Source organism: Dendrobates tinctorius, unplaced genomic scaffold (genome assembly GCF_039654945.1).
Source record: "Dendrobates tinctorius isolate UK_male_01 unplaced genomic scaffold, ASM3965494v1 ptg000103l, whole genome shotgun sequence".
NCBI lineage: Eukaryota > Metazoa > Chordata > Amphibia > Anura > Dendrobatidae > Dendrobates > Dendrobates tinctorius.
The window spans coordinates 31,628,299-31,655,720 of NW_027361771.1; the positions used below are offsets into that span (position 1 = coordinate 31,628,299).

At 44.2% G+C, this 27,422-nt stretch overlaps 1 protein-coding gene across 2 annotated transcripts in view; it reads left to right on the top strand.

Annotated features, from left to right (window-relative positions):
- The window catches only part of GCGR (glucagon receptor), a 141,310-nt gene that overhangs the window by 62,172 nt on the left and 51,716 nt on the right, over positions 1–27,422 (top strand). Inside the window, exon 2 of one of the 2 annotated variants that reach the window (XM_073588194.1) lies at positions 27,239–27,378. In XM_073588194.1, the coding sequence (XP_073444295.1) occupies positions 27,325–27,378 (54 nt within the window). In that variant the 5' untranslated portion in view covers positions 27,239–27,324. The remainder of the gene's footprint in view (positions 1–27,238; positions 27,379–27,422) is intronic. The other variant, XM_073588195.1, reaches the window with a different exon arrangement.

Sequence of the window (27,422 nt, forward strand, 5' to 3'; positions counted from 1 at the left end):
AGCTCATAATATATTACTAGCTATGAACCCGTTCTACGCCCGGGTGGCGAGCATTTTTATTGGTATATGGTCTCCTATCCTGCTATGTGCTGCCACCCTCCTCATCCCCCAATCCTGGTATGCATGGTACCCCTCATCTTCCATTCCTGGTATGCATGGTATCCCTCATCCCCCTATCCTGGTATGCATGGTCCTCTCACCTCCCTATCCTGGTATGCATGGTCCCCTCACCCCCTATCCTGGCATGCATGGTACCCCTCATCCCCCAATCCTGGTATGTATGGTACCCCTCATCCCCCAATCCTGGTATGCATGGTACCTCTCATCCCCCAATCCTTGTATGCATGGTACCCCTCATCCCCCAATCCTGGTATGCATGGTACCTCTCATCCCCCAATCCCGGTATGCATGGTCCCCTCACCCCCCCTATCTTGGTATGCATGGTACCCCTCATCCCCCAATCCTGATATGCATGGTACCCCTCATACCCCATTCCTGGTATGCATGGTTCCCTCACCCCCCCATCCTGGTATGCATGGTCCCCTCACGCCCTCTATCCTGGTATGCATGGTACCCCTCACCCCCCACTCCTGGTATGCATGGTCTCCTCACCCCCCTATCCTGGTATGCATGGTACCCCTCACCCCCCAATCCTGGTATGCATGGCCCCCTCTCCCTTCAATCCTAGTATGCAAGGCCCCCTCACCCCCCTATTCTGGTATGCATGGTACCCCTCATCCCCCAATCCTGGCATGCATGGCCCCCTCATCCCCCAATCCTGGCATGCATGGCCCCCTCATCCCCCAATCCTGGTATGCATGGCGCCCTCACCCCCCAATCCTGGTATGCATGGTCCTCTCACCCCCCCTATCCTGGTATGCATGGAACCCCTCATCCCCCAATCCTGGAATGCATGGTACCCCTCATCCACCAGTCATGGTATGCATGGTACCCCACATCCCCCAATCCTGGTATGCATGGTCCCGTCACCCCCCTATCCTGGTATGAATGGTCCCCTCACCCCCCCATCCTGTTATGCATGGTACCCCTCACCCCCCAATCCTGGTATGCATGGTCTCCTCACCCCCCCATCCTGGTATGCATGGTACCCCTCAACCCCCAATCCTGGTATGCATGGCCCCCTCTCCCTCCAATCCTGGTATGCAAGGCCCCCTCACCCCCCTATTCTGGTATGCATGGTACCCCTCATCCCCCAATCCTAGCATGCATGGCCCCCTCATCCCCCAATCCTGGCATGCATGGCCCCCTCATCCCCCAATCCTGGTATGCATGGCCCCCTCACCCCCCTATCCTGGTATGCATGGTACCCCTCATCCCCCAATCCTGGAATGCATGGTACCCCTCATCCACCAGTCATGGTATGCATGGTACCCCACATCCCCCTATCCTGGTATGCATGGTCCCATCACCCCCCCTATCCTGGTATGCATGGTACCCCTCACCCCCCAATCCTGGTATGCATGGTCTCCTCACCCCCCCATCCTGGTATGCATGGTACCCCTCACCCCCCAATCCTGGTATGCATGGCCCCCTCACCCTCCAATCCTGGTATGCAAGGCCCCCTCACCCCCCTATCCTGGTATGCATTGTACCCCTCATCCCCAAATCCTGGTATGCATGGTACCTCTCATCCCCTAATCCTGGTGTGCATGGTCCCCTCACCCCCCATCCTGGTATGTATGGTCCCCTCACCCCCCTATCCTGGTATGCATGGTCCCCTCATCCCCCAATCCTGGAATCCATGGTACCCCTCATCCCCCAGTCCTGGTAGGCATGGTACCCCACATCGCCCAATCCTGGTATGCATGGTCCCCTCACCCCCCCATCCTGGTATGCATGGTCCCCTCACCTCCCCTATCCTGGTATGCATGGTACCCCTCACCCCCCAATCCTGGTATGCATGGTCTCCTCACCCCCTATCCTGGTATGCATGGTACCCTCACCCCCTATCCTGGTATGCATGGTACCCCTCATCTCCCATTCCTGGTATGCTCGGTACCCCTCATCCCCCAATCCTGGTATGCAAGGCCCCCTCCCCCCCTATCCTGGTATGCATGGTACCCATCATCCCCCAATCCTGGCATGCATGACCCCTCATCCCCCAATCCTGGTATGCATGGCCCCCTCACCCTCCAATCCTGGTATGCAAGGCCCCCTCATCCCCCAATCCTGGAATGCATGGTACCGCTCATCCCCCAGTCTTGGTATGCATGGTACCCCACATCCCCCAATCCTGGTATGCATGGTCCCCTCACCCCGCCTATCCTGGTATGCATGGTCCCCTCACCCCCCAATCCTGATATGCATGGTCTCCTCACCCCCCTATCCTGGTATACATGGCCCCCTCACCCTCCAATCCTGGTATGCAAGGCCCCCTCACCCCCCTATCCTGGTATGCAAGGCCCCCTCACCCCCCTATCCTGGTATGCATGGTACCCCTCATCCCCCAGTCCTGGTATGCATGGTACCCCTCATCCCCCAATCCTGGTATGCATGATACCTCTCATCCCCCAATCCTGGTATGCATGGTCCCCTCACCCCCCTATCCTGGTATGTATGGTCCACTCACCCCCCCATCCTGGTATGCATGGCCCCCTCATCCCCCAATCCTGGAATGCATGGTACCCCTCATCCCCCAGTCCTGGTATGCATGGTACCCCACATCCCCCAATCCTGGTATGCATGGTCCCCTCACCCCCCCTATCCTGGTATGCATGGTCCCCTCAGCCCCCCCTATCCTGGTATGCATGTCCCCTCACCTCCCTTATCCTGGTATGCATGGTACCCCTCACCCCCCAATCCTGGTATGCATGGTCTCCTCACCCCCCCATCCTGGTATGCATGGTACCCCTCACCCCCCAATCCTGGTATGCATGGCCCCCTCACCCTCCAATCCTGGTATGCATGGCTCCCTCACCTTCCCAATCCTGGTATGCATGGTCCCCTCACTCCTATTAAAATTAAAAAAAAAAACCAAACATTTATACTCACCCTTCTTTCCTGTGCTCCAGCGCTGTTCTGCTGGAGGCCGGGGCAGGTGTGCGGCCGAAATCGCGCATGCCCATAGCGCTCACCGGCGCCATATTACTGAAGACACACTGCACTTGTGTCTTCAGTAAAATGGCGTCGGATCGCGCTATGCGCGTGCGCGATTCCGGCTGCACTCCAGCCCCGGTTTCCTGCCCCGAAGAGAATCGCCGCGGCAACGCTCCTCCCGGTCAGGTAAGTATGTATGTATGGCGTCGGAGATGGCGGTATGCAGTGTGTACGGTACCACCATCTACGGCGCCATACACACTCACCGCTGGCTGCCTCACTCTGTCTGGAGCCAGACTGCACAGGCGCGTCACGCTTGCGCAGTCTATAAAGGCTTCGGACAGAGTGACGCTTACAGCGTTGTATTATAGATGATGGTACACCTCATAGCACCTATATAGCATGATGGTACCCTCAACAACAACAATAGTATTATGTTTCACCTCATAGCCCTAATATAGTATGATGGTCCACCTCACAGCACCCCTATGTAGTATGATAGTACACCCCACACAGCTCCTATGTAGAATGTTGGTACCCCCAACAGCACACCACATAGTATGATGGTTCACCTTACAGTCTCCCATATAGTATGATGGCCCCCCCAACAGCTGCCTATGTAGTATGATGGTCCCCCCAACAGTACACTCTATAGTATGGTGGTCCACCCCACAGCTCCCTTATATACTATGATGATCCAACTCACAGCACCCTATATAGTGTCATTATTCCCCACAACACCCCAAAAATAAAAAAAATCCATATACTCACCTAATCCAGACACCTTATCCTCCGCAACATCTGTCTTCTCTTCTATACATTTTCGCAGTGGATCTTGGTGGTGCATCATTGCACTGCCAACGTCCCTTGTTGGTGCTGGCCTCCAGCTGTAGCCCAGGAAAATGTTTCAATGATTTTTGGGTGTGTTATATAACACAAAAAAGGACCTACCATATATACTCGTGTATAAGCCGACCCCCCTAATTTTGCCACAAAAAAACTGCGAAAACTTATTGACTCGCGTATAAGCCTAGGGTGGAAAATGCAGCAGCTACTGGTAAATTTCAAAAATAAAAATAGATAAAAAAAAAGTAAAATTAATTGAGACATCAGTAGGTTAAATGTTTTTGAATATCCATATTGAATCAGGAGCCTCATATAATGCTTCATACAGTTCATGATGGCCCCATAAGATGCTCCATACAAAATACACCCCATATAATGCTGCACAAAGGTTAATAATGGCCCCATAAGATGCTCCATAGAATAATATGCGCCATAAAGGTTATGGCCCCATAAGATGTTCCATAGAATATGCCCGATAAGATGCTCCATAGAATAGGCCCCATATGCTGCCCCATAATATGCTCCATAGAATATGCCCCCATAAGATGCTCCATAGATTATGCCCCCATAAGATGCATCATAGAATAGGCCACTATAAGATGCCCCATAGAATATGCCCCCATATGCGGCCCCCATAAGATGCTCCATAGAGTAGAGTAGGCCCCCATAAGATGCTCCATAGAATATGCCCTCATAAAATGCCCCATAGAATATGCCCCATATGCCGCTACTGCTGCAAATAAAAAAAATGACATACTCACCTCTCCGTCACTGCTGGCTCAGGACCCCGGCACTGGCAATATTCACCTGTCCCCGATCCCACGCTGCTTGCCGCTGTCTGCCACATCGTCTGTCAGTGACGTTCAGGCAGCAGAGGGCACGGTGCGCACTAACGTCACCGCGCCCTCTGACCTGAACATCACTGACAGGGGACGCAGCAGGCAGCGGCGAGCAGCGTGGGAACGGGGAGAGGTGAATATCGCATATACTCACCCCCTCCTGGCGCGGTCTCTGCAGCCCTGTTCTCCCACTGTCTCCGGCACCTGCCTTCAGCGGTCACGTGATACCGCTCATTAAAGACATGAATATGCGCATATTCATGTCTTTAATGAGTGGTACCACGTGACCGCTGAAGGCAGGCTCCTGAGACAGTGTGACAAGCAGGGGGGCTGCAGAGACGCGCCAGGGGGATCAGTATGATCTAACACCCCCGCTCCCCCTCCCCCACCAACCCCCTGACGTATATGAATCACGTATAAGCCGAGAGGGGGACTTTCAGCCCAATAAAATGGGCTGAAAATCTCGGCTTATACGCGAGTATATATGGTATATTCAAATTTTTTAACCCCACAAACAAAAAAACTGCAGCTATATATTTGTCAATGGACTGCACAGGCCTAATCCCTGTCTACATGTAGAAAAACTTATTATATAAAGTCTGAGTGCCATAAGGTGGTCAAACCTAACCTACAAATAATTAAATAGTATCATGTAAAGGAAAGAACTTTGTCAAGATCCAATTTATTGCACATAAAGCCCCATAGCAAACATATATGATTGCAAAAAAGGATATACATGTCACATAATCAGCAGAATATAAATACCATATATACTCATGTATAAGCTGACCCCCCTAATTTTGCCACAAAAAACTGGGAAAACTTATTGACTCATGTATAAGCCGAGGGTGGTGCTGCACAAGGGTTAATGGTGGTCCCAAAAGATGCTCCATAGATAAATACACCCCATAAAATGCTGCACAAGGGTTAATAGTGGCCCAAGAAGATGCTCCATAGATAAATACCCCCATAAAATGCCGCACAAGGGTTAATGGTGGCCTAAGAAGATGCTCCATAGATAAATAACCCCCATATATATAAAGAAAAATTACATACTCACCTCTCGTCGCTGGGGGCCAGGTGCCGGTGTCCTGAGCAGGCGGGGATACCGGCGCGCTATGTGGACCAAGTGCCGTTGTCACCGCTGGCTCAGGCCCCAGGCACTCACGATATTCACCTGTCCCCGTTTCATCGCTGCTCGCCGCTCTGTCTCCCGGGTCTCTGCAGTGACGTTCAGCAGAGGGCGCGCACTGACTACGTCATCGTGCCCTCTGACCTGAACGTCACAGACAGAGAACGCAGAAGACAGAGCGGCGCGCAGCGATGATACAGGGACAGGTGAATATTGCACTGCTCACCATCCTCCCCCATCATACTCAACACCTCATGGTGCAGGGTCTCTGCACCCCCTGCATCCCCCATGGTCTCGACGCCCCAGCTGTTCCTCCATTCAGCGGTCACATGGTAACGCTCATTAAAGTCATGAATATTCATAGTGTTCAAGAGCCATGTTGTTCGAAACGTGTATGGTCTTATTACACATTACCCCCTGTCATTGCTGTGCCATTTGAGATGTCTGTTTTGTCATTTTGAATTTTTTGAGGATCATCCAATAAAAATTTTCTAATTTTTAAATAAGCCCTGTGAGTGAGCTGGATCCACTTCTCTTTTTCCTATTGCCTTGGACGCTGTACAGCAGTGAGGAAACCGTGCTCCTTCTTGTGCTTGGAAATACATCTCAGGGGTGAGCTGAATGTTCTCTTTTGTTTTTGGGAAGCAGGGGGTGCAGAGACCATGCCAGGAGGGGCTAAGTCTGATCTCTGACACCCGCGCTCCCCCTCCCCTGCCGACCCCTGGTATATGACTCACGTATAAGCCGAGAGGGGGACTTTCAGCCCCAAAAGTGGGCTGAAAATCTCGGCCTATATGCAAAGTATATACGGTAATAGTCAAAAAACCAACCTAGTAAAGGGACTTGGGAAGGAAGACCCCAACGCACGTTTCGCAGCTTTGCTTCTTCGGGGGCGTCGTCAGATTTGACCACCTTATGGCACTTGCACTTTATATAAAAAAATTTTCTATATGAATTATGATTAAATGAAAGAGTATTTGCTCTTATGTCCATTTTTGGGGGGTAATTAAAATGTTGTTTAAGCCTCAAGTTTTTATTTATTATAAGGGATAATATAAAAAATTGGACCATACTGTTTATTGTACAACTTCTCCTGAGTGTACCAATACCCTACATGTAATCGAGAACTGCTTTTCAGGCACAGTAAACAGCTCAGAAGTGTAGGATCGCCATATTGTCGTGCAAATTTTGCTGTTATGGTTTGCGGGTGACATGACCCACTGTAGGAGCCCCTGAAGTGCCAGAACAGCAAAACCCCACAACAGCAGAACACCTCATAAGTGACTCCATTTTGCAAAATACACTCTCAATGAATTCATTTAACCCCTTCATGACCCAGTCTATTTTGACCTTAATGACCAGGCCATTTTTTGCAATTCTGACCAGAGTCCTTTTATGAGGTAATAACTTAGGAAGGCTTCAATGGATCCTAGTGATTCTGAGACTGTTTTTTCATGACATATTGGACTTCATGTTAGTGGTAAATTTAGGTCAATAATTTGTGCGCTTATTTGTGAAAAAAATGGAGATTTGGCGAAAATTTCGCAATTTTCAAATTTTGAATTTTTATTCTGTTAAACAAGAGCGTTATGTGACACAAAATAGTTAATAAATAACATTTCCCACATGTCTACTTTTTATCAGCACAATTTTGGAAACAAAATTTTTTTTTGTTAGGAAGTTATAAAGATTAAAAGTTGACCAGCGATTTCTCATTTTTACAACAAAATTTGCAAAACAATTTTTTTAAGGGACCACCTCACATTTCAAGTCACTTTGAGGAGTCTATATGGCAGAAAATACCCAAAAGTGACACCATTCTAAAAACTGCCCCTCTCAAGCTACTCAAAACTACATTCAAGAAGATTATTAACCCTTCAGGTGCTTCACAGGAACTAAAGCAACGTGGAAGGAAAAAATGGACATTTTAATTTCTCCAACAAAAATTTTCTTTTAGCATCAATTTTTTTTCATTTTTACATGGGCATCAGGATAAAATGGATCCTAAAATGTATTGGGCAATTTCTCCTGAGTACACCGATACCTCATATGTAGTCATAAACCACTGTTTGGGCGCATGGCAGGGCTCAGAAGTGAAGGAGTGCCATTTGACTTTTTGAATGAAAAATATGCTGGAATATTTAGCGGTTGCCATGTCACGTTTGGAGAGTCCCTGTGACCCCATTTTGGAAACTAAACCCTCCAAGGAACTTATCTAGATGCATAGTGAGCACTTTGAACCCCCAGGTGCTTCAGAAATTGATCCGTAAAAAAAAGGACTTTTTTTTCACAAAAATTTTCTTTTAGTCTCAGTTTTTCATTTCCACATGGGCAATAGGATAAAATGGATCCTAAAATTTGTTGGGCAATTTCTCCTGAAGCATCGCTTGGAGAACTGATTGACAGGTTGGTCACACTCGTCAAACATAGTGTTTGACAAGTGTGACCAACTTTTTACTACTGATGTTGCCTATGCAGCATCAGTAGTCAAAGATAGGATGTAAAAAAATAAAAAATATTGTTATTCTCACCTTCCGGCGTCCCGCGCAGTCTTCCCGCCTCTCTCCACGCTCCCGGCATCTTCCGGTCCCAGTAATCCTTTGCGCGAATGACCGCGAGACGTCACGCTCCCGCGATGTCATCGCGAATGACCGCGAGATGTCACACTCCCGCGAGACCGCAACGTCATCGCGGTCATTCTCGCAAAGGATTACTGGGACCGGAAGATGCCAGGAGCATGGAGAGAGGCGGGAAGGCTGCGCGAGACGCCGGAAGGTGAGAATAACAATATTTTTTATTTTAATTCTATTTTTTACAGGGATATGGTACCCACAGCCCGGAGGACAGTCTCCTCTCCTCCGGACCGTGGGTACCATCCGCAAATGTTCTGCTTACTTTTCGCATGGTGGGCACAGCCATATGCGGAAAGTAAGCAGAACAATGCATTCCTATGTGGGCAGAATTGCTGCGATTCCGCAAAATTAATGAGCATGAGCAGCATTAGCACAGCATTGCGGAATCCTATGGGATTGCATGGGATGCTGTTTTTTTTGCGTTTTCGCGGCAAAATCGCGCGTTTATAATCGCCCCGAAAATGCAAAAAAAAGTTACGTGTGAACCCAGCCTGATAACGCCAAAAAAAACAATTAAATCAAAAACACTTTTCCAGACCCTTTGTGCTACCAGTAACGTGGAAGCCCACTATATTTCCATTGGCAGATGACAGACCTGAGTGAGGGCTTGCTTTTTTTGGATTGAGTTGAAGCTTTTATTGGGAATATTTTACATAACATTTTAGATCACATTTATCCAGCGCTCTACACTGTGAACTTACATTGGGGTTTTCTCCTAAATCTTTGGAAAACATGATTCAGATGAAACCCCTGAGGATTCCATTCACTTATAATGAGGCTCTAGACTCTGTCTGTTCTCTATTCAGTGGTGTCTTTCTTTTCAGAGGTGCATAAAATTGTGGTCGATCGTGCTTTTAAAAAATGCTTAAAAAGACGAACACCGCCAGATCATAGGCCAGACGGCGTCCACAGTGCCTCAATCTGCCTCATTTCATTATAGGGAATATTCTGCCACGGGTTCGGTCTGAATCACGTATTTCAGAGATTTACACGGAAACCCTGTTGTAAGTGATCAGCGTAAAACGCAGGATAAATGTGAGCCGAGCCTTACTGCGATCTTTGGTGAAGAATTGGTTTTATTTTTTATGCCGTTCCTCATTCGATATGAGTGATTTGACAACTTTATTCTTCAGGTTTGTGCTATTATAGCGATACCAGATTTACATCCTTTTTTTTATCTTTGGCTGCTATCACACTAAAAAAAAAAGTTTTTTTTTCAAAAACAAGTATATGGATCACCATATTTTGAAAACTATGATTTTTCTATATTTCTACCAACAGTCATGCGATGGCTTGTTTTTTGCTGGATAAGTTGACAGCTTTATTGGTATAATATTGGGGCACATGACATTTTTTGATCACTTTCTATTCAGATTTTTGGGAGGCAGAATGAACAAAAACCAGCAATTCCAGAATTGTTTGGGGGATTTTTTATGCCATTCAACGTGTGGTAAGAGATACAACAGCTTTATTCTTCAGGTCTGTACGATTACAACATTTATATATTTTTTTTTATGTTTTGCCGCTTTTACACAATAAACACTATTTTATAGAAAAAAAAGTGTTTGCATCACTGCATTCTGAGAGCTATAGGTTTTTTATTTCTCTGCAGATGGAGCTGTATGGTGGATTGTTTTTTTGAGGGACAAGATGAAGTTTTCAGTGATATCCATTTTAATTCCATTCGACTTTTTGATCACCACTGATCATCACAACCTTGGGTTGCCTTGATAACAATTTGGCTCTCGCAATGACTTCGGGGGCACTGATGGGAAAAGAGAGGATGCCCCCTCCCTTTCCTAGCCTCCCAAATGCTACGATCAACATTGATTGCGGCATTTAGGAGGTTAAACAGCCGGGTGCAATAGGGCACTGCGTCATTTGGATGTTTGGGGTTGTCATTACGATTTAAAAAGAGATAGCACAGTAGTTTGACAATAAATGGCTTCATCCAACCACTAACCATGAGTGGAGAAAAAGTTTTGGTGTTATCATTCATATTCTCTGAAAAAAGGCCAAGAAAGCAAAAATTCTGTCTGGGTATGTAAACTTTTGGGCACAACTGTACCTATACCTCAAGGGTCAAGAAATCCTTCCCGACCATGACGCATAGGTACGTCAAAGGTTGTGAACGGGTTAATGCATATCTAATAAAAGTACCTTTTTAAGGGGTTTGTTGGTACTGGTAGATAATTGTAAACTCGACCCCCTTCTTTGAATACAGTGGGGAAAAAAGTATTTAGTCAGCCACCAATTGTGCAAGTTCTCCCACTTAAAATGATGAGAGAGGCCTGTAATTGACATCATAGGTAGACCACAACTATGAGAGTCAAAATGAGAAATCAAATCCAGAAAATCACCTTGTCTGATTTGGAAAGATTTATTTTGCAAATTATGGTGGAAAATAAGTATTTTGTCATTAATAAAAGTTCATCACAATATTTTGTTATATATCCTTTGTTGGCAATGACAGAGGTCAAATGTTTTCTGTAAGTCTTCACAAGATCTCCTTTAGAGCAGTGATGTTTTGGGCTTGTCGCTGGGCAACACGGACTTTCAAATTCCTCCAAATGTTTTCTATGGAGTTGAGATCGGGAGACCGGCTAGGCCACTCCAGATCCTTCATATGCTTGTTAAAAAGCCACTCCTTCATTGCCCTGGCTGTGTGCTTGGGATCATTATCATGCTGAAAGACCCATTCACATTTCATCTTCAATGCCCTTGCTGATGGAAGGAGGTTTGCACTCAAAATCTCACGATACATGGCCCCATTCATTCTTTCATGTACACAGATCAGTTGTCTTGGTCCCTTTGTAGAGAAACAGCCCCAAAGCATGATGTTGCCACCCCCATGCTTCACAGTAGATATGGTGTTCTTGGATGCAACTCAGCATTCCGTCTCCTCCAAACACAACGAGTTTTGTTTCTACCAAACAGTTCTACTTTGGTTTCATCAGACCATATTACGTTCTCCCGATACTCTTCTGGATAATCCAAATGCTCTCTAGCAAAGATCTGACGGGCCCGGACATATACTGGCTTAAGCTGAGGGACACATCTGGCACTGCAGGATCTGAGTCCCTGGCGGAATAGTGTGTTAGTGATGGTAGCCTTTGTTACGGTGGTCCAAGCTCTATGCAGGTTATTCACTACGTCCCTCCGTGTGGGTCTGGGATTTTTGCTCACCGTTCTTGTGATCATTTTTACCCCACGGAGTGAGATCTTACGTGGAGCCCCAGATCAAGGGAGATTATCAGTGGTCTTGTATGTCTTCCATTTTCTTATTATTGCTCCCACAGTTGATTTCATCACACCAAGCCTGGTGCAGGGCTACAATTTTGTTTCTGGTGTCCTTTGACAGCTCTTTGGTCTTCACCATAGTAGAGTTTGGAGTGTGACCGTTTTTAGGTTGTGGACCGGTGTCTTTTATACTGATAACAAGTTCAAACAGGAGCCATTACCACAGGTAATGAGTGGAGGACAGAGGAGCCTCTTAAAGAAGAAATTACAGGTCTGTGAGAGCCAGAAATCTTGCATGTTTTAAGGTGACCAAATACTTATTTTCCACCATAATTTGAAAAATAAATCTTGTCAAATCAGACATGGTGATTTTCTGTGTTTGTTTCCTCATTTTGACTCTCATAGCTGTGGTCTACCTACTGTATGATGTTAATTACAGGCCTCTCTCATCTTTTTAAGTAGGAGAACTTGCACAATTCGTGGCTGACTAAATACTTTATCCCCACTATATAATTGATTGAGTTGGCAGTCAAAACTACAATTCACCTAATAAAAAAGCTATCATACAGCTATTTCTATGGAAGAATAGAAAGAATTATAACTTTTGGAATAAAGGAACAAAAAATAAAGCCAATAAATTAAAAATGTCTCCAGCTGAAATGGATTAAAGGGAACCTGTCATCACATATGAATCTCCTAACCTGATGCTTGCCTTAGTATTACATGGGACAATAACCATAAACTTGGAAATATTAAACTAACCAAATGACTGTGAATGTATATTGTTTATGGGGGCAGATATGGTTTTTATCGTATAGTGGACTGGTAAATTGTTTTTTTCACTGTATTTAGATGTGAACTCTGTAACTATCAACTTATATAGAGGGGGGTGTTTGTAGGACTATCATTATATATGGAGAGGGGTTATTATGACTACACTTGTATATCAAGGATGACCTTGTGAGTTGGCATTTTGAGGTTGCTTCTCTGATCGTGCCTGTGAATTGTCACCGTGTATGGATAAGGGGTATGGCTATGCATGTTTCCAAAGGTTTTGAGGCTGACACAGTTTTGTTTTTCACACAGTTTGCTGTTTAGTGTTTTTAGATCTTTAGTCAGTTGCTTCTATGGTAACTAAAGTGCAGTTATATACATTTCATAGGTCTTTAAACGTTTAGTGACAAATACATAAAGTTTTTGCAAAGTCACAATATGTACAGCATTCACAATTATTTTTCAAGATTTCTGCTATTCGCCCTGGCATGCTGAAAACCATCTTCTGGGCCAAATACTGAATGATAATAACTCATTCTTGTCTAATTAGTTTGGAAATTATCACAATTTCTATGTTTTGTGTTGTCCACCTGCTTTTTCAGGTTTAAACACAGCTTCTCAATGGGCTTGAGATCTGGTGAGTTTTTTGGACATGGATCCAAATTTCAATGTTTTGTTTACCAAGCTACTTAGTTATCAAGTTTTGCCTTGTGACACTTTGCTCTTCACCATATTGTCCATATTGTTCTTGGATAGTCTGGAGAAGTTGCTCTTGGAGGATGATTAGATCCTATTCTTTAATAATGGCAGTGTTTTTAGGGAAAATTGTGAGTGAGCCCACTCCCTTGGATAAAAGCAACCCCAGACACGAATGGCCTCACTATGCTTTCATGTGACTCAGGACTGCAGCCAGTGACTGGAGTACATTTCGGTCATAATTGACACCTCCTTTGTAGAGCAAATTATGATAAATTTGTTAGGTGCGCTTGGCCTTGAAGCTAAACTTCTATATAAACAGTTTCCAGATATGGCCGTAACTGTAGTAAAAAGGTCGAAAGTGGCAAGATTTTTGCAAAACTACGAGTTGTGCAAAAAATTTGTGACATTTCAAATAGTTTCATATCAGAATTACGGTAAAAACTGTTTAGTGAACAAGGGTAACAGTATATATTTTTTATTAGCAGTGGCTAGCACCTCAGAAATGGTCCTTCTGTCGGTGTCTGAGCCCTCCAGAGCATTCTCCAGTCCTCCAGTATGCCAGTCCAGCACTGCATAGAAGCCATTACTGGCTTATGATTTGTTATTGTACCTTTGCACATCAATGGAAAGTATGTACTCGTTTTATTGGCAACCATGGCGATTCACAATCGTTTAACCTAGATTTCGAGCTGTACCATTGTTTCCTTTGCACCATCTGTTGTTTACTATCACTGTTTGTTCTTCATCAAAGAATTGCTGAATTTCGTACCTCTTACCATTTCCACAACCCAGGAAACTTTGCAGAGTTTTCACCTCTGTCAGAAAACAGATCAGGCACTTCATTTGTCCAAATTTCTGTTGACTTTAAATATTCAGTACTGAAACACTAACTTGCTCCATGCAGAATCATTTCCATTCAAATTGGACTGTACTTTGAAGCCAGATATAGCATTGTGAACTTTCTTCAAATTTGTCCTAGTGCTTTTTTATATAGTTGTGGTCAAAAGTTTACATACCCTGGCATAATTTTTGCTTTCTTGGCCTTTTCTTCAGAGAATATGAAGGATAACATCAAAACTTTTTCTCCACTCATGGTTAGTGATTGGGTGAAGCCATTTATTGTCATACTACTGTGTTTTCTCTTTTTAAATCATAATGACAACCCAAAACATCCAAATGATCCTGATCAAAAGTTTACATACCATGGTGATTTTGGCCTGATAACATGCACCGAAGTTGACTCAAATGGGTTTGACTGGCTGTTAAGATAACATCCTCACCTGTGACCTGTTTGCTTGTAATCAGTGTGTGTGCATAAAAGCTGAATGAGTTTCTGGGATCCAGACAGACTCTTGCATCTTCCATCCAGCCACTGACATTTCTGGTTTGCTAGTCACGGGGAAAGCAAAAGAATTGTCAACTGATCTACGGTAAAAGGTAGTTGAACTCTATAAAACAGGGAAAGGATACAAAAAGATAACCAAGGAAGTGATTATGCCAGTCAGCAGCATTCAAAGTGTGATTAACAATTTGAAAATCAGGGGCTCTGTAAAAACAAAACCACGGTCAGGTAGACCAATAAAAATGTTGCCCACAACTGCAAGGAAAATTGTTTGGGATGCAAAGAAAAACCCACAAATAACATCACCTGAAATACTGGACTCTCTGAAAACTAGCGGTGTGGCTGTTTCAAGATGCACAATAATGAGCATCTTGAAACAGCCACACTGCTAGTTTTCAGAGAGTGCTCATTCATAATATAGTTGGACTTCCTAATCAAATGCGGTGTGCTTACTCTCATACTTACTGATGGACTCCCACGTTTAGTGCCTTGTGCACACCTGCGTCATATTACTGTTGGACTGGTTCATATTAGTGGTCGCTCCCCGCTCTTCAGGTACACTGGACATTTCCATATTGTGCTGTGCATTCATTACTGTTGCAGAGAGTGCTCTGTTAGTTTTGTTTCACTTGCATTATTCTATATTGTGCTGTATTTTCGTTATTATTGCAGGAAATGCTCTGTTAGTTTTGTTTCTCTTGTTAATATACTCATTTGCATCAACTTTGGTCTCAGTTTCGTATTATCCCACGCAATCAGATTCCGTAGTACCCATATGATTGTTACACAGTTCATGCTAGACAACCCAGGAATTTACAGGAGCTGGAATTTTTTTTGCCAAGAAGAGTGGGCAGCTTTACCATCTGAGAAAATAAAGACCCTCATCCACAACTACCAGAAAAGATTTCAAGCTGTCATTGATGTTAGAGGGGGCAATTCACGGTATTAAGAAATGGGGTATGTGAACTTTTGATCATGGTCATTTGGATGTTTTGGGTTGTCATTATGATTTAAAAAGAGAAAACACAGTAGTTTGACAATAAATGGCTTCACCCAACCACTAACCATGAGTGGAGAAAAACTTTTGGTGTTATCATTCATATTCCCTGAAAAAAGGCCAAGAAAGCAAAAATTCTGCTGGGGTATGTAAACTTTTGAGCACAACTGTAGCTGTGTTTGAATCGATGCGTGTTTACATGCACTTACCATGACAGGTTCGGATTTGCATAGGATAACCTAACATCTACTATATAATTGTCTAATTCTGTTTGTAACGAAAATCCTGTGTCGCTGATTGGTCGCACCCAGCCGTCCGCGACCAATCAGCGACAGGCGCAGTCCGTCCGCGAATTGTCGCGGAATTTGAATGACGCACACCAACCCTAACATTGGGAGATCTGCGGCGCTAGCCGCTGATCTCCTGAGGGTTGCCGCGGGTCATCTGCCGCACGGAGGTCAGCAGCGATGCAGCCGGGAGAAGGCTGGGCGCCACCAATCAGCGACAGGTACAGTCTGCCCTCGAATTGCCGCGGGATTTGAACCACGCTTTTCTGATTGGTCGCCAGGCACGACCAATCAGCAATATTGGCGCGGAATTTAACCCTCACTCACAGCGCGACGTAGTTCACTCATCTTTACCGAACAAGTTCTGTCAGTCACAGTGTGATGTAGTTCAGTCACGTTTACTGAACAAGTTCTGTCAGTCACAGTGCCACATAGTTCAGTCACGTTTATATTTTACCTGGAAAATCCTGCGTATTCATTGCATTATTCTTAAATCTTCATAAATAAACTACATACATATTATAGAATAGCTGATGCGTTAGAATCGGGCCACCATCTAGTATTTTATAATAGTTTTGCTTTTGTCTTTTTTGGATCAGAAATGTGTGATCTATTTTCACCCTAATGATACTGCAATGGAGCCAATCCTCACCATAGTAGTCTTGTAGTTCCCACTTATTACTTTCCGAAAGAGGCTATATAATATGAAACAGCGAGCATGTGGGTGGTTTGAGAGAATTTTATGCCAGAATTAGTATGTACAGTGGGGAAAAAAAGTATTTAGTCAGTCAGCAATAGTGCAAGTTCCACCACTTAAAAAGATGAGAGGCATCTGTAATTTACATCATAGGTAGACCTCAACTATGGGAGACAAACTGAGAAAAAAAAATCCAGAAAATCACATTGTCTGTTTTTTTTTTTCATTTTATTTGCATATTATGGTGGAAAATAAGTATTTGGTCAGAAACAAAATTTAATCTCAATACTTTGTGATATATCCTTTGTTGGCAATGACAGAGGTCAAACGTTTTCTGTAAGTCTTCACAAGGTTGCCACACACTGTTGTTGGTATGTTGGCCCATTCCTCCATGCAGATCTCCTCTAGAGCAGTGATGTTTTTGGCTTTTCGCTTGGCAACACGGACTTTCAACTCCCTCCAAAGGTTTTCTATAGGGTTGAGATCTGGAGACTGGCTAGGCCACTCCAGGACCTTGTAATGCTTCTTACGAAGCCACTCCTTCGTTGCCCTGGCGGTGTGCTTTGGATCATTGTCATGTTGAAAGACCCAGCCACGTTTCATCTTCAATGCCCTTGCTGATGGAAGGAGGTTTGCACTCAAAATCTCACGATACATGGCCCCATTCATTCTTTCATGTACCCGGATCAGTCGTCCTGGCCCCTTTGCAGAGAAACAGCCCCAAAGCATGATGTTTCCACCACCATGCTTTACAGTAGGTATGGTGTTTGATGGATGCAACTCAGTATTCTTTTTCCTCCAAACACGACAAGTTGTGTTTCTACCAAACAGTTCCAGTTTGGTTTCATCAGACCATAGGACATTCTCCCAAAACTCCTCTGGATCATCCAAATGCTCTCTAGCAAACTTCAGACGGGCCCGGACATGTACAGGCTTAAGCAGTGGGACACGTCTGGCACTGCAGGATCTGAGTCCATGGTGGCGTAGTGTGTTACTTATGGTAGGCCTTGTTACATTGGTCCCAGCTCTCTGCAGTTCATTCACTAGGTCCCCCCGCGTGGTTCTGGGATTTTTGCTCACCGTTCTTGTGATCATTCTGACCCCACGGGGTGGGATTTTGCGTGGAGCACCAGATCGAGCGAGATTATCAGTGGTCTTGTATGTCTTCCATTTTCTAATTATTGCTCCCACAGTTGATTTCTTCACTCCAAGCTGGTTGGCTATTGCAGATTCAGTCTTCCCAGCCTGGTGCAGGGCTACAATTTTGTTTCTGGTGTCCTTTGACAGCTCTTTGCTCTTCACCATAGTGGAGTTTGGAGTCAGACTGTTTGGGGGTCTGCACAGGTGTCTTTTTATACTGATAACAAGTTTAAACAGGTGCCATTACTACAGGTAATGAGTGGAGGAAAGAGGAGACTCTTAAAGAAGAAGTTACAGGTCTGTGAGAGCCAGAAATCTTGATTGCTTGTTTCTGACCAAATACTTATTTTCCACCATAATATGCAAATAAAATGAAAAAAAACAGACAATGGGATTTTCTGGATTTTTTTTTCTCAGTTTGTCTCCCATAGTTGAGGTCTACCTATGATGTAAATTACAGACGCCTCTCATCTTTTTAAGTGGTGGAACTTGCACTATTGCTGACTGACTAAATACTTTTTTTCCCCACTGTAAGTATTCATTCAGAAATATTACAAACCACAACAACAATGATTAAAAGTGCAATGCATGTGTGGTTGATAAAGCACTGCTAGGTTAGAACTATGGCTCAGTGGTTAGAACTGTTACTTTGCAGCACTTGGGTCCTGGGTTAAAATCCCACCAAGGAAAACATCTGCAAGGAGTTTGTATGTTCTGCATGGGTTGCCTCCCACACTCTAATAGAGGATTTAAACTGTGAACCCTAATGGGGAAAGTGTTGTTCATGTCTGCAAAGTGCTGCAGAATATGAGCAGTGCAATATATAAGCAAGCATAATATATAAAGACACCATCTGCTGTTAAAATACCATATATTTCCATAGCTTCTTTTTGTATCAGTTATACAGCTCTTCTGTTACTGACTGACCTGAGTTGGAGTAGTGGTATTGCGACAACGGCAGGTAGTGTAGTCAGGAATCGCCAGAGGTCAGTATACAAGAGCAGCAGTATAGTTAAAGGATCAGCAGGTTGTGTAGTGACGACTATCTAGGGGTTGATACATGGTAGCAGCAGTATAATCTTGGATGAAGCAGCAGGTGAAAGGAAAGCTTGACTAAAGGCTGAGAGCTCAATCTCTCACAGAAGGAAGTGCAAAGTCAGGTTTAAATAGGCTGTTCAATCAGGAGATTAAAGGGTGGAGCCAATCAGGGACTCATGGAGGAGACAATTGGAAACAACACATGTACTAGTGTTTGGATTAGCAAGGAAGCAGCAAGCTGAATAGCTCAGAGATAAGAGCTGCCACCTGGTGTACATGAGTTGTTGGGTTCGAGTTTTGACACCTTCTTTCTTATAACAGAATGTTAAAAAGCAAGAACTGATATGTGCCTAAACTGGATAGAGAATAACTTGCTGATTGCTTGGTGTTCGAATACTCCAACAGAGGGCATGCCGTGCTGCCTCTATATTAATTGTCAGTGGTAGAAAGCCTCAGTACTTAGCTTTCACCAATAGTAATACAGTATACCTTTTATTGGGAATAACCATTTAACATTGTAAGGAGATGAACGCGCAGGCACAGCCATCTGCTGGTCAAATGTTGTAGGACAAAGAAAGTAGCAAGAATTGCATCAGCAGAAACTGTAGGATGACGTACATAGTCCCTGAGGGGAATAGATTGGAGAAGACACCAGGTCAGGTGACAGCTGTGTCACAGTTATTAATTATAAAAGGCCTAGGATGGCAGAGAAAGCAAGGAGTCAGTGCCTAGATCTGTGGCAGGACAGACGTGCGGTGCAGTGGAGTTGGCTTATTGACGCTATTACAAGTAACTAGATCTTAGTGAAGAACCGTGTAACCAGATCCGAGTGACCAGAACTGAGCAAACAGATCCAGTTGAATAACCAAGTGACCAGAACTGAGTATAACCAGATCTGAATGAGAAACTGAGTGATCAGAAGTTAGTAACCAGATCTGGGTGAGGTACTGAGTGACTAGAACTGAGTAACCAGATCCGAGTGAGGAACCAAGTGACCAGAACTGAGTAATCAGATCCGAGTGAGGAACCAAGTGACCAGTTCGGAGTGACCGGAAACAAGTAACCAGATCCAGAGCCGAGTGACCAGAAGCAGAGACAAGGGACCGGATGTGGGAGTCCCGAGCTGAGAGCGCAGAGCCTGGGCAGGGGGAGATGACTAGCCTCAGAACAGGACGTTTGTGGGAGCTGTAACTTCCAGTGTAGACGTATGGTAGAAAGGGGACGAGGGTGGCCAGCGCAATGGGTGTGCAAAATGCCCGATTGATAAGAGGCTTGTTGTGGCCTAATGATGTAATATCTTAGACTCCTGTTTCGGCCTGTACTATTTGTATTGCGTAAAAGAGAGCGAGTGACTACAGTGAAGGGCCCAATAGTATTGTGACACTTTTCTGGAATAGATATTAGGCTCAAGACACCTCTGACGATAATAGTCGTTCACTTGTAACAACAGAACAATAGTGTGCAAACATTATTAAGTTACGAGTATTCTCAGTATAGCCAAATTGTTATATTCTCATGGTATAATAATTTACAGTATTTACATTGTTTTCTTTACCCTTTGATAAATAAATATCTGCTGGTTAAGTTACTACTGAGTCCTCATTTTCTGAGCTGTTTTATCCATGTACTGCACGTACTGCATGCACGTACTGTATATAGTTTTGGACGGACATCCAGCAAACAAGTGTATAAATATAATAGCTTGCGCTGTTCTCCAAACCGCAGAAATAGTATAAATAAACCCAATAGAATGATAAAGTATGAGGAAAGACAGAGGATCACTGCAATATCTACCCAAATTATTACAAAATAATGTATTGTAATTATTATTGCAAGACAATGCTAGAACACGTACGTGACAAGCGGACATCTGGATAAGGCCATATAAGGGCCTACCTTCTAAACCTGTAACATGTAACTCCGGCCCATGGGGTTTAGAGATGTAGGGCAATATATAAAGAGCAACGATTACCTACAATCTCAGATAAATCTTCCAATATAGGTGGAGGCTGCAACAAATGTTAGATGTATACTGTGTATGTGTAGGGGGTGGACTGACCTATGGACCTTTCTGAGATGGAAAGAACATGTAAAGGATGATGTGCACTATACTTTATTGTATGCGTATGGTTAACAGCGGGGAATTAGTGCAGGACGACATAGTACCGGGTTTTGGCCACAAGATGGAGGCAGAGAGCAGTGAGAAACAGGACGACATAATACTGGGTTTTGGCCACAAGATGGAGACAGAGAGCAGTGAGAAAAGGACAACAGCAGGCCTTAGGCTAGGGAAACTGCATAGTCATGGTGGGCAGAGTTACGGGACTGAGAAGGGGATTTCCAGAAAGAGGAGCTATAAGAGCGGAGAGTCCCAGGGGAAGGGCAGACAGAAGAGAGAGAAGAGCTCAGGAGAAAATGGGAAAAGGAAGAGCTCAGGAGAAACAGAGGTGAGAGACGGAGAATTACAGGGGGGTGGCCCTGATAGGACAGCTGCAGGACGCAGGACAAAGGAGGCCTGGGGTACCGGATGGCTGGACACTGAAGGAGTAAGTGTCGCAGCGGGCAGACTTGGTCAGGGGAAACGCTGTGGCCATGGGCCTAACGGCAGCCACGGTGGAAGAACCCACGGGTCTTCACCAAACAGGAGCAGGGAGGAGGTGACAGGTACCCAGGCCTAGGAGCAGAAGCTGTCATGTTTGCTGTGGATGTCAAGAGGACACCCAATAAAGTTGAACCTGATTGAACGGATTTCTGCGTCTGTCTCCAGTCTGTTTTGCAGTCGAAAGGGACCACCCCCCAGTCGGCACACGTACTACATATGTATACAGTTGTATGAAAAGGTGTTTGCCTCCTTCTTGATTGCCTATTCTTTTGCATCTTTGTCACACTTAAATGTTTCAGATCATCAAACAAATCTAAATATTAGACCAAGATAACACACGTAAATACAAAATGCAGCTTTTAAATGAAGGTCTTTACTATTAAGGGAAAAAGAAATCCAAACCTACAGGGTCCTGTGTGAAGAAGTGATTGCCTGAACCCCACCCCCACACAGACACACAATTTAATACATAAATTAATTGTGGTGTATCACATATTTGGGATGCTGAGTTCAAATTTTCCAGCCACATCCAGGCCTGATTATTTCCATACCTGTTCTCAATCAAAAAATCCCCTTAAATAGGACTTGCCAGGCAAAGTGAAGTAGACCAAAGTAACCTCAAAAGATAGACATCATTCCATGATCCAAAGAAATTCTGGAACAAATTAGAAACAAAGTAATTGAGATCTATCAGTTTGGAAAAGGTTATAAAGCCATTTCTCAAGCTTTGGGATTCCAGTGAACCACAATGAGAGCCATTATAAACAAATGGTGAAAACATGGAACAGTGGTGAACCTTTCCAGGAGTGGCCGGCTGACCAAAATTATTCCAAGAGTGCAGTGACGACTCATCCAAGAGGTCACAAAAGACCCCACACCAACATCCAAAGAACTTCAGGCCTAACTTCCTCATTTAAGATAAGTGTTCTTGACTCCATCATAAGAAAGAGACTGGGCAAAAATGGCCTGCATCGTAGAGTTCCAAGATGAAAACCACTGCTGAGCAATAAGAACATAAAGGCTTGTCTCAGTTTTACCAGAAAACATCTTGATGATCCCAAAAACTTTTCTGAAAATACTCTGTGGACTGACAAGACAAAAGTTGAACTTTTTGGATTGTGTATGTCCCATTACATCTGGTGTAGAAGTAACACAACATTTCAGAATAGGAACATGATACCAACAGTAAAATATGGCGGTGGTAGTTTGATGGCCTGGAGCTGTTTTGCTGCTTCAGAACCTGGAATACTTGCTGTAGTAAATTGAGCCATGAATTCTGCTGTCTACCAAAAAATCTTGAAGGAGAATGTCCTGTCCTCTGTTTGTGACCTCAAGGTGAAGTGCATTTGGATTATCGAGCAGAACGGTGATCCAAAACACACCAGCAAGTCCACCTCTGAATGGCTTAATAAAAAAAATTACTATATTTTTCGAACTATAAGATGCATCGGACCATAAAACACACCCCAAATTTTCAGAAGGAAAATAGGGAGAAAAAATTAATGTGTCAAATGGGGGTCCATCTTCCAGTCGAAATTCAGCTTACCGGGGGGGGGAGGAGGAATTGGTAGCGCTGGTGGAGCGTGGTCACAGGGGTGATGCATTCTCAAATCGAGATCTCGCCTCCGGAGATCTCAATCTGAGCATGTGCCGCCCCTGGCGGTCATTTTTCCGCAGGCCACTGCATCGCAGCAATGGATGTGCGGGGCCTCCAGGCTTTCACGAAATGCCGGCGCAGCCCCCACACCACAGATCACCGCCGAACCTGCCACACCAGCCTGGGAAGGGAGTGTGATCATCGCCCTGCAGCGTCGGACCGCCGCAGAATCGCCCATCTCCTGCCACCACACTACTTGCAAGTATATTTCGACTATAAAATGCACCCCCATTTTCCCCCCAAAGTGGTGCGTGAAGTCTCCGATGTCATCCTGAAGAAGCTGGGGGGTACAGTTCCCGGTGATGGCGGTGAATCCTTGGTGTCCTGAGCGAGGTCCTTGATCCACGGTTCGCCATGAGCAGTCTGTGTTACTACCGAAGCGTGACTCAACTCGGCCGTAGCAAGTGGGTGAAGAATTACACAGTTCTGTCTGAGTCACCTGGTCTGTCCTAGACGGCATGCACGCAGCAACCAACGACCCAGAGAGACTGTCACTTTCGGTCACAGGAGCTAACGGGCACACGGCAGATTGCTGTCCACAGTCAGTGTCCCTGGACACGGGATCTACAGCATGGGCCTGTGCTATTATGATGCTTGAGAATGAGGCTCCTAAGGCTTTATACGATGAAATCAGGGTACCTCATGGGAAGCGCTGGACTACGTCTGACCCGCGTTACACCTTTTTTTATTAGAATAAATTAGTGAACGAAGGACTGTCTCTCGTTTTTGTTTCTCTCTTTTTATGATACTTTTAATAAACTGGTGAACCAGGAACAGTGTCGGAGAGTGTTTATTCACATAAAGTATTTTTTTGTGTGTTTTTTTATTATTGCTAGGTTAGTAATGGGGATGTCTGATAGACACTTCTCCATTACTCATACCAGTGCTTGATGCCAGCTGTGATTTTCAAAAAATCACAGCTGACCTCAACCCCAAGCCCCATTTACTTCAATTGCCAACACACCAGGGCAATCGGGAAGAGTGAAGGCGAAGTGCGAATTTTGGTGCATCTAATGTGATGCGCCACTTCTGGAGCGGCTGTGAGCTGGTATTTTTAGGCTGGGAGGTGCCCACTCACCATGGACCTTCCAAGCCTGACCTGATAATATAAGCTAACAGCTGTCTGCTTTACCTTTGCTTGCTCATAAAATAGTGGGGTCCTCCACATTGTTTTTTGATTCTGAGGGTTCTGGCAGTGAATTTACTGTACTTAGCTAATGCAATTTCTTGGTTTCTTTGAGATGTGTGTGTAAAAATCCAATGGCATACTCATGGTCCGTGTGCCATCCCTTTTTTTTTCTTGTACCCATTGACTTGCATTGACGAGTGTGATTTGATTTTCGCATCCTCTTGCAGCATGCTGTGGATTTTTTCCTCAACCCAATTAGAGCTGAGGAAAAACTCACAGGTGATCACTGCCTCATTGAATAACATTGGTGCAATTACAATGCGATTTTTCCTCACATTGCACTCATCCAATTTATACACAAATTTGAGCGAAACCTTAAAGGGATTCCTCCCTTTCAACTAAAATTCTGCCTCGGCTACAGTTTGTTCAAAAATAACAAACCGTACTGTACTCACCTTCCCCAGGTCCACCACTGAGTCTCGACTACATTGACAGCAGCGCTGACGTCATGTTGACAGCACGGCAATCAATCGGTGACCTTAGTAGCCCTGAAGGGGGCACTATGTTTGCACTTGCAGAGTCACTGAGCTCAGTCATTGGGGCAAAGCTGTGGACGTGACGTCAGTGCTGCAGCCAATGCCAGACACTGGGAGCATCTGCTGAGACTCGCCAGTTGACCCTTGAAAGGTGAATATGGCAAGGTTTATTTTTTTACTGCAACCGGGCCTGAAAACTATCTGAAAGATGACAATTCCTTTAAGTTGGCCATACAAATTACGGTAGATAATATTGACCAAACCCATTGTACATTGGATTATTGTTGGCCTGCCATCACTCCCCTTCCCTGAAAGTGATTTGGGCATTCAAGCTGGGCCTGCATGTGGTGTACAGTGACCGGGGTTTAGATTATTTGGGCTAACAGCTATCTGATGTATGAACAGTTATTCTTTATGTCCCTTGCACATTTGCATCCTCAGTTCAGGCAAGAAGTTCATGTGTTCTGTATGGGGTGAGGGGAGTAAGCTGTTGTCCTCTGGCAGACCCTGATTTCCCATGAAAGTGTGAAAGGATTTCTCAGGTTCGGCTGCCATTAATCTAGTGTGTATGGCTAGATTTTTTCCCAGATAGTAGTGCTTAGCAGCTTATGGTGCAGATTTGGGGTGGCAGGCGGTCCACCCAGCCACGGACGATTGTGAAAGTCATAGTCCTGCTGCAGGTGACCAAAATGTTGGCGACATGTCCAACCCAACTGTCTGGTCACAGTCTTAGTTCTTTTCCCTCTACCATTGACATTACTTTCTCCTGCCTATTGTCTTATAATAAGTTACCTCCTGTTAACTTCTGAAAACTCCTATGACTAAAGAGAGATTAAGATAATAATATGAATTGAGGAATTGCTATTCATGCACTTCCCTAATCTAGCCTAGAAAGTTGGCTCCAATGGTGGAGCTTAGAAAAACTGTACATGTCTGCAAATACTGTACAAACAAGTATTGTGTAATTCTGACATTTTTTTCAGCGCAAATAGAATTACAGTATGTGTATTGGGCACAATAGTCGGGGAGCTATATATAGTGGTGTTCCCTATTTATCTAGTGCTGAAAAGTTCTTTTGTAGCAAACATGTTGTATGTCATTGATTGGTGGCACATGAAGGAAGTGATATTTCCTTTATTAATTGCTGAAAAACAATTGTCTACATTGTAAATCATGATGTCTGATTGTGTAACTGAGGATTATATAAGGGAGCATTGTGTTACCTGCGGACTACTGCACCATAATAGGTCTTAAATGTGGCCCATCTGCAATGACAGACACAGTTTGTATTCCTATAGAACCCTTGAAAGAATAGCATTGAGGGGGCAAAAATGGATTTCATCCTAATTATTATGAAAAAACCTTCAGTAAATAAAAATCTTTAATTTTTTTCCCCCTGGCTGTATTATAAACGTTGTATTGTCTGTTGTATATTTTTCCCCAGACTCCAAACCAGTTTTACTGCCTAATTAAAATGGGATGTCTGGAAATCATCTGTAACAGTGCCTGTAAAAGGTGCACTAATGTCCAAATTAATTAAAGAAGGTATTTTTGTTTGGGGTACTTTAGGCTATAGACACCTTTCAAATGGAAAAAATACTTTTTTACATACGGTATATGTTAGCGGTTACCTTTAATTAATAAAATTGCATTCATTTTCATTCTGAAATCTTCCTTTTTTCATTCATTTGCAGATCTCCTGATAGATCAACTAGTTTCCCTTGTGTTTGACCAATATGTTGTTGTCTTCACTTACTTCTTGATCAGCACATTCTTCTCTATAGATCATTCTGTCTGCCCTCCCTGAAACTGTAGATGCTTTTCCCCCTCTCCAGTACAGATACCTCCCCATCTCTAGAACCTCATTCAGGTGTCAGCAATTTTTCTTGCAAGAAACAAACAGACCAATTTCCATCAGTGTGCCGTTTCAGATTTTTATCTTGTTTTCTCAGTGTGTAATCAGTTTTTACCATTAGAGTTTCATTAGTTTTTCTCGATTGTAAAAAAAATGCTTATGGAGGTTTCTCAACCTTCTCCTGTGAAAGTCAGTGAAAAACAAGACAGGAATAGGAGGATAAAACTAAAATGGCATTGAAGTGCTGTCAAAGTTTCTCAAGTGCTGAGTGAGGAATAGAGCTGGAGTGACAGAGGCCTCAGATCTACATCCATATTTGCAACAATTCAATTGCTGATTTCTCAGTAATGGAGGAACGGACTGGCCATGTAAAGATATTGCTGGACTTGTTTATGGAAGAGCTACATGTGCATAGAAATAGTCTGGATGGTGAAATACTGCTGAAAAGTTCAGTTTAATATGTAGTTTTGTGGAAAACATTTGGTATAACTTGTATGTTATTGGAAATTGCACCCAATAAATAAAATCTATTCTACTGGGAGCAAATATGTGTCCTAATTCCAGCTGGGTAGCCATATTGATCGGTGAACCTATCAGCACGTCCTTTCATGGGGCATTGTATTATAGATGAGGGTCTGAATGGTGACAGATGCAAGAAAAGCGGCAGCAGAAAGTACTGAAGAAAAGCTGTGTCATATTTCTCTAGTCAAGTATGAACTTTCTGTGTCCTCTTCTTAGCCCAGACTCTGTTTTGTGCACTTCTCCCGAAAGCTCCATCAGAAGCGATCAGAAGATCCTCCAGATGAGGTTACCAGCGCCCAGTGATGCCCCAGACTGCCTTCCTCCGTGTCTTGCTGATACTGATAGTGCTTTGCCAGGTACAGGAATAAATGACATATATGAATCTGCTTCTTTCATTATG